At 41.0% G+C, this 14764-nt stretch overlaps 1 protein-coding gene across 4 annotated transcripts; it reads left to right on the top strand.

Annotated features, from left to right (window-relative positions):
* The first annotated feature begins 361 nt into the window (after window positions 1–361).
* Window positions 362–13648, top strand: LOC118792131 (protein max). 4 transcript variants are annotated; one of them, XM_036549855.1, is made up of 5 exons: window positions 362–530; window positions 906–932; window positions 9827–9934; window positions 11829–11952; window positions 12331–13648. In XM_036549855.1, the coding sequence occupies exons 1-5, from the start codon at window positions 495–497 to the stop codon at window positions 12516–12518; spliced, it is 483 nt and encodes a 160-aa protein (XP_036405748.1). In that variant the 5' UTR covers window positions 362–494; the 3' UTR covers window positions 12519–13648. The 4 variants fall into 4 exon arrangements, with proteins under 4 accessions (XP_036405748.1, XP_036405747.1, XP_036405750.1 ...); XM_036549854.1 differs by having other exon boundaries at window positions 11814–11952; XM_036549857.1 differs by lacking the exon at window positions 906–932.
* The last annotated feature ends 1116 nt before the right edge of the window (window positions 13649–14764 follow it).

Below are 14764 nucleotides of genomic sequence, written 5' to 3'. Positions count from 1 at the left end.
CTGAGTTATAACAACATGTTTTAATTGATAATCTGCTGCCATCCACATATGCCGCCGGGAAAGTGGCGAGCCTCAAACTTGGCTTGGAAATGTCTATCCACGTGTCCTCATCATGGCCTCTGTACCCAGTGAATTCATAAACTACAATTCCCTGTGTCTATGCGGAAGAAACGCTCCGCTTTTTGTTGCCTGGAAGCGCCAAAATTTATGGGCATTGTGGGGAATGTAGTCTAAAATTACTTGTTTCCATTCCATGGTGAGGGCAAGTGAACTTTTTGAACTACAATCCCCAGACGCCTGACGGCAGCCGCACTATGCGTGTCGTGTAATTGTAAATGTCCGTGTGTAGGCGAGTCACGTGTGGAAAGAGTCCGTTGATCTCGTCCCGTCCCTGCAGTAAGATTTGGTAGGGTGTTTATATCGTTAAGATTTCTGTCTATTTAATTTTGTTTTTAGGCATTGTTTTTTTATTTGATCCGATATTTCTCCGAAGCATGAGTGACAACGATGACATCGAGGTCGACAGTGACGTGAGTAGAGGATTCATATCGTGTACTTCAGTTAAAATTAGTTACTTAGCTGTCGAGCTGTGTAGCTAGCTGGCTAGCTGGCTGCCTAGCTAAATGGTGAGAATAAGAACGCATTGTGCTTTTCTGTATTTTGGTCTTGTGACTGCTGATTGGTAGCTAGATTAAGGAAGAGATCGGCAGCCTTGAGTGAGATTCCCAGTGCGGTTGCGGTTCACATGGCTAACGCTAGCTGGATAACTAGCTAGCTACCTAGATTTACGATCGGCTTCAAATAATCTGTGTCTGTTTCCCAGCATTAGTTTACTAATGTTATTAGCGATTATTAACGTTTCTTACAATTATACAACTGCACTTTTCTGTTCTGTTTTTTTACAGGAAGAATCACCGAGATTTCACTCTGTGGTGCGTAATTAACGGAGAGATATGTCACGTTTAGAAATTTAATGATGAACGTAGATCCTGCATTGAAATATGAGATTATTTCCGGGTGGGTAAAGTAAATAGAGGCTGGCAATTGAGCAAGCATTGCTGGAACTGAGGGACTTCTAAAGCCGAAGCAGTGGCCGAAGAGCAATGTGAGTTAGCTAAGTAGCTAGTTAGTCCCAACCTTGCTGTTGCTTAAAACGGGACTGGTCGCTATAGCTAGCTACGGCTACATAGGCCATTGCAGAGGCGGATGTGGAAAACGTTTAGCTAGCGCTGGTTAGCTGGCATCAGTCGTGTAGGCAGTTGTCATGTTTGATATTTATCATATATGGCCATCCATAATGTAGCTATATTTGGCATTCATGAATACTAATAAAAATTTGCTTTTGAAAATTCTTAAACATTACATGGCAATTCCATCCCACAAGTCACAGCGCGTCCTAGATTTAGACTAAATTACTGTGACAACCCATTTCTTCAGATAAATTAAGGAGCTAGGCAGCCAATTAGCTAGCTAACGTTATCTAGGTATCTGTAGCTTTTTTGTTGAATGCTGCCAAGATAATCACTGGAACACCTGTCAGATTTTCTGATTAGGCTGGGTTGATGTATGTGTTGATCACAATAAACTGCGTGTAGGGAATGACTGATAACGTCATTGCATCACTACCTGACAGCATTATTGTTGGAATGCCCGGAGGTCGACAGGATTCCTGACTGTCGTGGACGTTTATGACCTAGCTAGCTTCCAGGCTAGGTTAAAATGGGATTTGAAATAGGGAAAATTTTATTGTCATTGTTGATTCTAGCGCGAATCTAATCCCACATTTTGTCGTGGGTTACGCACTGGTCAAATTCAAATAGTATCTTCACGAACGACAGTCGATGCCAAGCGAACAGGCATATGAAAAAATGTGGCACAGATTAAGTTATTGCTTCTTGAGTTGCATGCATGTAGTATTGATGTGTAGAGTACATGGCGTATGTACTAGAGCCCAACTGATATAGGATTTTTAAGACCGATACCGATTTCGATATTTGAGGATTTAAAAATCCGATAATGACATATCGGACGATATTCTTTTTTTCCCCAGAAACACATAACATAAACAAAGATTTTCCCTTACATTTGTTATGTGTAGTTATTTGAGTCCTCACCAAGATAACATGACATGATACAGTTTAAAAATAAACTTGTTTTATTGTTATAAATAGTACTTTAACAAAAGTACAACAAAATATATTAAAGTTTTGATAAATAAGAGTCAAATGTATAAAAATACAAAAGTGTTTAAAAAAATATGCCATCTTAAAATATGCAGTAAACTGATACAGTGACCTAGAGTAAACGCTGATTTTGAATGCATCTAATACTACATGACTATCTGTAACGAGGACTTGCGACTTTGGGATTTCACACTACACGTTTGAAAGAGGAGCTAGATAACTTTGGCTACCAAGCCATGTTAGATACTTGTTCCGCTAACGTTTATTTACGTGTCCCCTCTGGTTTAACCCTTTCGCACGTAACTTAATTTTTATGCTATGTAGCGTGTGTGTTACATGATTCGTTATATTTTCATTAGTGTTATTAAGCTTCTCATAGTTTTCAGTTAGCATTTGCCATATTCTTAGAGTTAAATGGCTGTTTCATCAAAGCTAAATTTAACTAGAATTTATCCAATCTAGTGTTCTAATCACACCAGTTTTAGCATACACGCTAAACGGCTAATCACACCGGTGTGACCGTACGCGTTAAAGGGTTAATAATTTCCAATGCACCAACTGTAACTACAGACATGTGAGTCGCAGATACTGTATATTTACCTTTGCTTCATTTAGGCAGAATAAGTAAACGCTATTGTTTAACCGCTCATTAACGTTAGCAGTCTTCCACTGATAAACATGGCATTAGCTAGCTTTGTGGGTAACCTAATTTAGCAGTGGACAGCGTTATAAGCTGCTGTAAGTGATGTTGCCAGAGACAAGTGACAAGGGAGAAATGCTTGGACTGTTGTTGGTTTACTCGATAGAACTGCCACACTGTTTCATAAATAAACCTACAATCAAGTTTGTCAGCAGCTTAGCCTACATCACTCAACTACTGTAACGTTAAGTGTAATTTTGATGTTTGACTGACGGTACCGGCTTTCATGTTACTGCAGCAAAACCAGGCATGGCTGACATGAATGTCGTCAGGCTTATTTAGGCTATGAGGAGAAGTGATGGGGGATATTTATTATGATTTAAGTAATGTATTTCATGTGACAATTATCAGTTTACCATGAACATAGATCTCCGTCATGGGTTACTCTGCTCGACTCTGCTAGTATCAGCTGATTGTTGTGATTTGTGGCATTCCAAATGTGTGTTGCCAACAGAGGAGTTGCAATGTGCCCTCTGGTGGACAAAGTCTGCAACAACAACACTCATAACATGGTTGAAGGATCCATCTTCCGTTTCTTTCCATTTCTTTTTTGTCATTTATCAGCCATTATAAATGCCAGTACCAATTTATCTGCAATTAGCTCATATCGGCGGATAATATTGGCACTCCGATTTATCGGTCAGGCTCTAGTATGTATCAGTAGTTCTTGTCAAATATAAGAATCTAAATCTAAATCGTATGAAATCCAAGACCATTCTAATTTATTCTCTCAATATTTTAGGTTAGTTGGAGTACTTTTGGCTGGCATATGCCAGCTCATATTTTGGCTTGCTAGCTTCTGTGGGTTCATCAGCTGCAGACACCTGTCACAGTGAATAGTCCACTTCTATGATGTCGTTACACAGCATGTTTGTAATCATGAAGTTAAATTCCATGTGTCACAAAGGGGTTCAGGGAATGCACTCGGCGGTCTGTCTTCACACAAAAAGCAGCATACAGATTCACAATGGGTTGTGCTTCCTCTGATCTAGCTCTCCACTTAGCTGTGTTTGTCCAGTTAGTCTGTGAAGCCTCATTATGGTTTAATGTATTACTTAATCATAAAACCTCCTGACAGTGCAGCCACTTTCAGTTGGTCACACTTAGTCTCAAAGGATCAATTGCTCGTTCATGTCATGCACCCGTGTGTTGTGGAACTCATTGGCTCCCTGTGGCTCAGCATGGATTTACATGTAAACAGCAGCGGCCAGATAGCAATGTCACAGCTTTCCCTTTTGGCTGCCAGAAGCCACCAATGAGAATCTGCTCATAGGCATAGCATTAATCTAGACCCTGCATTGTGTGGTTAGATGCAGGTACAAGGCCTGCTGAGGTTAATCCAGAAGTACAGGTCTGTACAGTGTATGACCAGAGCGTCATGGCTAAAGGTGGGCAAAGGAATTTTGGGGTCACTGCTAAGGCTGTCTCTGTGAAGGAATTTCCCCTGTGGTATTACCGCCATTTTTTTTTCCAAATTACTTAATCTATCCTGATTTTAGTGCTATATAAATACGCTTTATTGTTAGGCTATTATTAGGTATATTGATGCTTTTTAAATGACAAAGATGACACAGTTTTAAAACAAATTAAATACCATAAAACATCCAATAAACACCAGGCGTTTATTTGCTTTAATTACTTAACTTTACCAGCGTTTATTGGAGACTCTGCGATAATAAGAGACCTGCATTTATTTCACCCCAGAGCCCTCAGGCTTCTGCAAGTTAGTGGTAGCTGAACTGACCAGGAAAATTCACCATGTTTTTTTCCCCAAGTAGCCTACTTAACAAACATTATACATTAACAGCGCTCTTTAGTAGCAACTCAAACAGGGATCACTAATAAAGAAAGTTAAACATTGTCATTGCAACCTATGACGGGAGAGCACAGTCTGTAAGAATAGCAGTATCACTGTGAATTTAGGCTGCCATGATCCGAAAGACAGCTTGTTTTGTTCATTTATGTTTAATCTAATTCGTGAAAAGATGAACATGCGTAAGGCAAATTGAATTCACTAAAACAACCTCATTTAGCCTAATGTAAAAAATTGTTTATTTTATTTTTTAGCCACAAAAAATAAATAGGACTGCTGTAAGCATTTTAACCCACTGCTCTTTCGTTTTATAGTCATGAAAAATAAATATAATTTTCCCCGGCGTTTATTTGATTCAGGCGTTTATTTCACGGAAAGGGTTGGGCATACCGGCGATTATAAGAGAGTGGCGTTTATTGGAGACTCAGCAATTATTGGAAGTTTTACAGTACTTGTTTATTGTTAAATGCAGAACACAGAACGGCAATGAGGCGCAGTAACAAAAAAAGGTAGGCTACATGCCTTTTCTCCTTCATGAAAAAAAGGATTAAGCCTAGGCAAGATATAAAATATAAACGAAAATAAATAAGCAAATTGTTTAGGCTAAATCCTTTAAGTGCAAATCTACGGAGCCCCTAAAGGGACTTGAGTTGACCCCCCCCCCCCCCCCCCCCCCCCCCAAAGATATGACCTCTCAAAGTTCACCATGGTTAACCTTACGGTCACACGGATGACACAGGAGAGAGACAAAGCGACCGGCTGCCATTCATTTTCAGTGAGAATTGGCGATTTACAGCGACAAGAGACAAGTGGCCATTGGAAAGCCAGCTAGGTGACTAGATGGGGCTAAAATAGACTAGACTCGAGGTCTGGTTTATGCAAATACTGAGTGATGCGACACGGCGAAGGCAGCATGACACACGTTGCTGAACCAAATGATCCAACATTTTGGTTCCAGTGAAACATGGAGGAGAAGCTTATTGTGGCAGTGTCGGGTTTCCCCATGCTCTACAATTTGTCTCTTGATACGTACAGAGATATAGCCTAAATAAAAAACATGCATGGAGAAGGGTGTCCAAAATCGTGGAGATGCCTGGTATACATATTCATATATATGTGCACTGCAGTCACAGCTTTTAGCTTTAACTTTAAACAGTGCCCAACCACTACCTAGCTACCTAACTAGCTAGCTAGCTAAACTGAACCGCAACACTTGCTAATGAATACAATGTAATTTAGCGCGATTCAAGAGAAACGTAGTTGTTCATGTTCGTTAGCTAGGTAGCTAATTGTTTATATTGGGCTAGCAAGAAAACGTTCACAATTGCAAAGTTGCTACTGGCAGTCAGCTATGTTTTGTCAGTCATTGTAGGTACCTTACAAACTAGCTTTCCCTGAGCTAACTAATGCAAACACATTGCTGCTTCGTGTCATTAATAAGTAGGCAATGATGCAGGTTGGTTTTGTTTTTAAGGAACTATACCCATGTGTTCCTCAAATAAAAAGACTTTGGTATAGAGCCATTTGTCGCTTAACGTCCACGATACATTCTGTGAGATAGGACGTTATGTGATTTGGACATTGTGCAAACACCATACTATATACTTAGCAAACCTATATGGAATAGGCACAAGATTGGATGCTGCTGCTTACGAGTCGAAACATGCACTGTTACACGGCAAACTTTTTAATTGTAAGTATGCAAAGTTCACATTAAAACAACTATAGAAAGTACAGTACATAGGCTACGTAAGACGTAAGCATAGGCGTTTATTATGGCTATTAAGACATATGTGTTATATGGTATACTATGTACTGTACCATTATACGCCTGGCAGCACAATCTCTTTATTTCCATGAGACATGAGATAGATGTGTTGCGTGCGGGAAGCACTGCCTTCACTATGTCCGGTTACGTCCACTACGTCCCGTTCTGCGATCAGGATTTTTAAATTTTATTATAACCTTATGGGACTGTGGACGTATATGTGAACGGACGTTGTCCGAATGGACATTAAGCGGCGCATGACTGTACAAGCCTTTGGCCTTTTCTTTAGTGATTTTCACAATTTCCAGTGACTCTGCATTTGTAAATTTGTGTTCCCTTTAGAGCTTTTTAAACATCTCTCCAAATATGGAAAGCTGCTGTATAGTATTTCATATCTCATTCTTATCGAATCGAAATCGAATCAAATCAGATTGAATTGAATCATTAGCTTGTGAATCGGAATCGAATCGGGGCATCTGTGCCAATACCCACCCCTAATCAAGGAGGGGTATTGGCATACTACAGAAAGAAAGGCTTATGATCTGAAAGGTCCAGTGTTGTTGTTAACTAAGGCTCAGGCTCCTCTTGCCCCTCTCCTGATTGGCTGATTGTGGAGGGGGAGGTATGGCGTTTATGTGAAGGTTATTTTTACTTGGTTTTGGTTTCGTTTCTTTGAAGCACAAAGTGTCCAAGCCCTCCTCCTCACACACCGGGTTTTAGGCAGGCAGGGCTCCACAGTGCCAGCTGTGGTTGGTAGCTGCTGTTAGCCTAGCCTATGTAGTAAGTAGGAAAAAAAAACCTTGCACAATCCTGACTCACCATTTACAGATCTCTGAATGATTGTTTTTCTCAGTCTCTGAGAAAGTTTGAGAGAATCCAAATAGGTGTACATGGTAAAATGCATGTAAAGTCTGAGTTTTTCCTCTTTTTTCCTTTCCTTTTTTTTTTTTTTACATGCTGAGTTTAGAAATCACAGTAATCTGATATGTGACCAGGAAAAAACTCTTGACTAAAAATATCATTCTAGGCTCAATTTGAACTCAACCTTCATGGGTAGCAAGTCGTTCATATGTAGTGGCTTGGCCTTTGCAGAAAAATTACATTTACATTAACATTTATTCATTTGGCAGACGCTTTTATCCAAAACAACTTACAAGTGAGGCAGAAACAAAACAACACAAACAAAAAACGGTAAGGAGTCAACAATATTAGAAGTGCTGCATGACCAGGTTACAATGGTTGGCCAGACAAGGTACAAGCTAGTTGGTGTGTTAAACCTTTAAATTACATTTTTAAAAGTTTAGTAGGAAACAGTTTTGAGATATGCAAAATTCCTTTAGATGGTAATGTTTCAGGTGCTCAGGTGAGAGTGGAAGAGCTGTGTGTTCAAATGTTTCTTGAAGACAGAGATGGACTACTTTGACAATAACTCAGTTTTGACTGGTTCCTAGTTTGTGGGTCAGCTGGCATGTGCCAATCCAGCTTCAGCCCCACCCTTAACCCCATGCAGGGTGCGGATCCGTAAAGTATAGCAGACCTACTGAAGGGACCTATGTTGCAAATTCTGCCACACACTTTTGGTTTCAGTCCTGTCTGATAGTACCCTGACAGAAAAGTAAAGGGGATGGACTACATTGGTAGATTTCTTGTCTGAATTTTTGTTTGGAGAGATATGAAATACGATTTTCGATATCAGTTTGTGCAATTTCATTACAAGGTTGGTAACAGAAAACAAAAGGCGAAGTTGGCAGTTTTTAATCAAAGCAGCATAAAAGGAGAAGAATCAAGCCAGCGAAACTGAGAAGAGTGAAGTTATGTCCCATAAATGAAAACAAACAGGCATTAGACATTTTAGAGAGTGATATTAACTGACTGAGCCTTTGGAGGGTGTTGTTACTTTGATATGTTTCGGCACTGAATCAAGTATTCTGCTAATCAGTTATATTTTGCATCTTATATCCTATTATATCAGCACTAATGTGGTACGAATGTAATACTGAAGTCAGCACATGTGTAGCACAGGCAAAGGAAAGTCAGTCATCCTGTGGGTTGAGAGAAGAGACTGGCCGGCTGCCTGGTAGCTCTGGAGTTGAGTAGATGTGTCTTCTTCATGTCCCTGTGAAACAGCACTCTCACACTGCTCTGCAATAATACACGAAAAGAGAAGGTGAGGAGTCTGCTTGGTCCAGACACTGATGTTGAGACTTCATGGAGGTATATCTTTCCATGTCCAAAAATACAACAATAGAGAAATAGCAGAGTTTTAAATGCTTTGATAGATCAACCTGATGAAGATTTCAGCTTTTGTCTGTTTTAGTGTCACTCTGTCTGGTTCTCTGGCGTTTTCCACATCTTGAACCTGACATAGTTAAGAATAGCTAAATGTGCTGTTTGCAGCTTGGAGTGTTTTTATTAGGTGTCGGTGCTGGCCCTCCTTACATTTGGGCTACTTCCTCCAAGCCAAGAGGATAATTACATGTTCCTTGTTTCTATTCAGTACCACAGTAGTGTTAGGCCTACATGCAATTGCAGAATAAATGTAGTATCGGTAAGTTATTCAAACATTTGCTCTGAGCTATTACACTGCTTGCATTGGTAATATGTCTAAAGCAGATTAAGTGGCTTTTTTTGAATGTGTAATGGGAAGGCTAGGAAAAAGCTGGTGGAGGATGGGTTGAGTGTCTCCACATTGTGTGTAAATAATGGTGCATGCCTCCCTTTCACATTACGAAAGGCAAACTATACCCTTGTCTTAGGGTGGGTAATTTATTGTGATAAGGTGTTAGTGGACTCAGTGTATTCAATCTATCTGCAGTGCACTTCACTGTTAAACCTAGGAGCTTGGTCACAGTTGATAATATCAGCCAGTGGCAAAATCATAATTTTGTGTTAGAACTGATGAATTTGACTTGCTTAAATTCGATATGCATTACAAGTGAAGGGGAAGTCACATTATTGTTAGAATCAGCCTGGCTTGGTGAGTGACTGGTTTAGAAAGAATTACCATCCTTCCATCATTTCAAGTAGCTGTTGCATTAATGAGTCCTCACATACTGTCATTAAGCACTTGCCATTGTTAGCATTATAAGTAGTGTGCATACTGTTGTTAAGCACTTAGCATTGTTAGCATCGTAAGCAGTGTGTATTCTGTTGTTCAGCACATAGCATTGTAAGCAGTGTCCATATTGTTATCCAGTGTGTAGCATTGTTAGAATCATAAGCAGTGCACATACTGTCATCTAGGGCTTAGTATCGTTAGCGTCATAAGCAGTGTTCATACTGTCATCCAGCACTTAGCATTGTCAGCATCATAAGCAGTGTAATTTGCCAGGGCTGAAAGGAATGTGAATCTCTCATTGCAGGCAGACAAACGGGCACATCACAATGCACTGGAGCGTAAACGTAGGGACCACATCAAAGACAGCTTCCACAGTCTACGGGACTCTGTGCCTGCACTGCAAGGGGAGAAGGTTAGTACAGACCTGCTGCAACTGATCAGTGTTTGCCACACTGGAACAACAGCATGATAGGAAAAGCCTCTTTTACAGTTTTTCTGCTCTTCCTCATTTTTATCATTAACTGTTCCTTTGTAGAGAATGAACATATGGTATGTTGTTTGAAATATTTCCCATTTTAATGGTCTGGATTTTGATGTTATGTGATATAAGGTATATCTTGAAAATACAGCAGGTGAACTCCCATAGGCACTTTTATATTAAGATTACCGTTTGTAAAGCAATGCTCTTGTGCATAGGTAATGTGTCATTGTAGTAACACGCTCAAGTGCCTCAAGTCCCCATCTTTGATCAATATGTAAGAGACACATTACACATGTTGATAATGTAAAATGTGTTGTTGTTAGACTGTGTTTAAAAATGCAAAGCCCTGAAAAGTAACTATGCACTAATTAATTGTAAAGATCTTAGTGTAGTTACTGTCCTTTGACATCCCAGCTTACTTCCTGTAAGAAAGGGAGTGGGGGATGGAGGATAGTCTTCCTGTGAAGAACTGCACACTCATGTTGAACGGATGTGGCTACTGGTCACATTTGCCACAAGTGCCCACAGAAATCTTTGGAGACATTTGAGAGCTCCCCAAGCAGTGCACACCCCTTTGCCACTTAATGCCTTTGCTGAAACCCTAGAGTCCCCGCGTTGCATACCAGATCTGAATGAGACAGCAAGTCCCATCGGAACATGTGGTAGGCCGAAGCCTAGAAACATGCCAGGGGTTCTTTCCCAGACGGGGCCTTCTGAGCTTGTGGAGGGCAAGAGGCAGGAGGATGCAAGAGAGAGTTCAGAGAGGAAGCTGCAGAGTCCAGACAGAAGGGTGCATTGCGCAAACCAAATAACGGCACCACTGACACTAAGAATTTGAGGAAATTTAATGTCTATTCTTGTTTTGCCATCTGATGTGAGGGTCTGAGTGCACATAATGGCGAGTTTACACCGTCCCCCCACCTCCATGACATTCCAGCCCTCTGCACTCCTTAGTGTCAGCGAGGTGCTGTGCAGATGTTTTGCAGTGATCTCATTGCACAAAGACACAAGTGCCAGTTACAATGTTTGCACTGTTGGATCATATCTGCCTAGATTGTTAGTTGGACAGAAGATTTGCTTAGCTAAAGTGTACCCATGACTGCTTGTATCACTAAGCAATTGAAATAACGGTTAAAATTGCATGCCTTAGGTCATGTTTTTTGCAATGATGGTAGCCATGAATGTTTCAGAATATAAAGCTGGATGACTGCCATAGTGTTTGTCAGCATGTAAAAGAAGCCCATGGCTCAGTCCCACAGCATTGGTTCATTAGCATTATACAGTTATGTGCCCAGACTGTCTGCCATAAATTCTTGACTGTTCACTTCACTGTTGGCTCAGCAATGGGATGAGAATTACCTGAATTTCAAGATAATTCAGTCTTGGCAAGTCATTTTTCTATATATGTTGTGTTACAGATCTGATCCAAAATCTGGTTACTAATACACAATTGGAACATAATGGGATGTTAAAGTGATGATGTCAAATATCACAATTAAGTCCATTGAGTCTGCAGTTGAGTTGAAGGGAATTTTACAGCTCATCCCTGTGCAGTTTTAGAGTAGTGTTGAGACAAAATCATACTTTTGTATCACAGTGATTATCAGCTATTGTGATTGATAAATTGATTGGCAAAATTGTGTGAACTGTGTGAACCCTTGAGTATTTTTGTTGAGGCTCAGTGATGTCCCTACACTGTTAAAGACTTATGGTATGTGCAGGGGGAGCACTGCTGTAGGATCTGTTTGGCAGTGTAATAAGAATAATGCAACCTTACGTCATATTTTAGTTTATCATTTGTCGCTGACAGCAATCTATCAAACAGGCCTCCCGTGCTCAAATCCTAGACAAAGCCACAGAGTACATCCAGTACATGAGACGGAAAAACCACACGCACCAGCAGGACATCGACGACCTGAAGAGACAGAACGCTCTACTAGAGCAGCAAGGTGAGCTGCTCAGGTGCCCCTTGTCCACCTTGGTGATAGGCCCTCCCCTCACAGCCCTGTCTTACCAAAAATGGATGTGTCTATTCCATCTCGGCTGTAGGCCCTCCTCCCAAGGCACTCTTAGTGAAATAGGATGCATCATGTTCTGTGCCATGATTGAGACTAAGGTTAAGGCATCACAGATTCAACATGCAGCATATCTGAGGTTATCGTACAGTTCAGCACTTTGGTCAGTGTTCCATGCTCGTCCTGCTGAGCCATGGACAGTGTTCTACTTCGCACAAAAACGTGTAAATTCACACATTAGGGTTTGTTAGAGAACAGAAGCTTCACAAGTGAGCTGACTGTGTATCCTCCTGTCTGTACTGTGGTCCACAGTTCGTGCCTTGGAGAAGGTGAAGGGAAGCACGCAGCTCCAGGCCTCTTACTCTTCCCCCGACAGCAGCTTGTACACCAACCCCAAAGGCAGTGCTGTGTCTGCCTTCGACGGGGGGTCTGACTCCAGCTCCGAGTCTGAGCCAGAGGAGCCTCCCAACAGAAAAAAGCTACGGGTGGAGTCCAGCTAGGCCCGCCCCCCCGCCTTCCCACCCCTGTCCCGGTGCTGTCTCAACCCCCCACCGCCTGCTGTGTGCTTCAACTAGAGACTCCGCCCTCCCTCCTGTCTTTTCCTTCCCTCCATGCTAGCCCAGGAGAGAGGGAAACCAGCAAGAAGGAAGAAGAACCATAACAATGTTACCCCTGCTTTTCCTTTCTCTCTCTCCCTCTCCTCCTGCTTTCTCTGATTTCCCAGCATTCACATGTCAGCAATGACAACTATCCAAAAATCCAAATATGGCAGCTTCGCTATTAAAGGACTCAGTGCTTTTGTACCCCCCCCCCCCACCCTGCTTCCCAGTCATATGGATGGCATACATACAAGTACTGCAAGATCAAAACAGTGGTGAGGTCTTTCCTCAGATCAGTAAGAGCCTGTTGAAAGAGAGCTTTACTCACCTACCTTAGAAAATCTGTCCTGATACGTAGTTTACCTTTTTAATATTTATACTTTTTCCACAAAAGAATGTGAAGTTACTTTGAAACAAATGTAAATGTATAAGCAACCCACCTCAGGCCCAAAATGTGGCTGAGGTTTTCCACTGAATTTGTTTCAAATAAAAATCCCTATACTGAAGGTGATGTATTGAAAGAATTTGCAGACCTCTATTGTACTTTGTCATTTAGCTTGATCTAGTGAATGGAGTTAGGTGGCTCAACAGTTTAGGCTTCTGATATGATATTTTCACAGGTTCTCCATGATGTTTTGTACATTGCATTATTCTCATAGCCAGTGGGAATAGACTAATATGCTATATTTAGTTTCCCAACACATGAAATAGATACTGAATGTTATATCAATACAACTGAAGGTAGTTACCTTTATTTTATTTTTTTCATTAAAGGAGGAAGAATTGTCCATGTCAGTGTTTTGTGCATTACACTGTAAACTTAAATGTTGCCGATTTAAATTCTAGAAGAAGACTCCCCACGAAGCATTTTGCCTTTCTGGGGGATGTGTGTATGTGTATCGCTTTTCCCTTTTTTTTTTTTCTTTATTTGGACAAGATTAGTGTGTACGGAGTAGATCTTTGTTTGTCTGATTCCATTCCATGGAAGTTACAGGTATGTTGTACATACTGCCAACAATTGTCTTGCAAGTTGAGGCCTACCTTTACTATAAGACTATAAATAAAACTATTTTATCCTTTAGAGGTGTCATGTGATGAAATGTGTCTCCATGTTTGGTCAGGTTTACAAAGTTGTAGAAGATTCTACATTCCTATTTAAGTGGTGTTGAGTTTTTTATGTTGTCTGCTTTACACTTTCACATACACAGACTGGCTTTGTGGATGTTTAAGTGAGGACAGGGGCTATTTAATTCTTTGCGCTCTTCATCCAGTCATTCAAAGTTAAATGCAAAGCCCATATATTTGATGGAATCTGGTCCTAAGAAAAACACTGCCCAGAAAGGATAAATGACCTACGGGTCAGTAATTTACTTGTAGCTTCAATCCCTTTGCTGTTCCTTGTTCCACTAGTTATTAAACTGAGAAGATTACATAGTGCAGAGGAATTCTCCTCAGAAACAATACAACATGTAACCCAAACAGTCATTACCATGAGGACCCAGAGAGACACAAAGTTCTCTCTTGATTTCCAACTTGCCTTTGGTGATAAAAGGAATTGTGGGAGTTGGGCCACATGCTTCTGTATGTTAACATGCAGGCAGGTTTGGTGGGGGTTGGTGAGGCCTCTGAGGTGGAGTCGCTCTACGTCAATACTGCTTTGGACATTTGCTCCATTTGGGATTCTGGATCTGCCAATGTGATGTGCCTCATACTGTACCTATTGAGTCAATACTCCAATAGAATGCTGTTGTGTTTAAATGCAGAGACATGAGTGTGAGCTTGAGTTCTATGAGTTGTAGTGGCATATTTAGTGACAACAGTTCATGCCCTTGAACTGTAGGATATGACTGGCTATGGTTTTGTGAGGTCATTTCTATGATGTGTTACATCCAGTGTTCGTGCAATCATGAGGGTAGTGTCACCTGTAGTAGGCTTTTACCTGATTTCTTCTTGGCTTAGCTGCCATGGTATTTTTGTGTACTTGCTATGGCTTATGTCACTGTCTCAGACCTGGGGCATTGTGTTATTTTCATGTGGCTGGAAGCCAGAAGGCTTTTAGCAGTGCCATGTTGTTACGTCCCATGGGTGCTCTGGATGCTGTTTTTTTTCTCTGTGTATGTGTGCGTGTGTGTGCATGTGTCAATCCT

The sequence above is a fragment of the Megalops cyprinoides genome, chromosome 17 (genome assembly GCF_013368585.1).
Source record: "Megalops cyprinoides isolate fMegCyp1 chromosome 17, fMegCyp1.pri, whole genome shotgun sequence".
Lineage (NCBI taxonomy): Eukaryota > Metazoa > Chordata > Actinopteri > Elopiformes > Megalopidae > Megalops > Megalops cyprinoides.
This window is presented reverse-complemented; position numbering and strand designations above follow the sequence as displayed.

Excerpts from the sequence above, each read along its gene's own strand:
- LOC118792131 (XM_036549854.1), top strand. The coding sequence starts at position 495 with ATGAGTGACAACGATGACATCGAGGTCGACAGTGAC. Across the intron at positions 531-905 it reads ACATCGAGGTCGACAGTGAC|GAAGAATCACCGAGATTTCA; the intron begins GTGAGTAGAGGA and ends GTTTTTTTACAG. Across the intron at positions 11,953-12,330 it reads CGCTCTACTAGAGCAGCAAG|TTCGTGCCTTGGAGAAGGTG; the intron begins GTGAGCTGCTCA and ends TGTGGTCCACAG.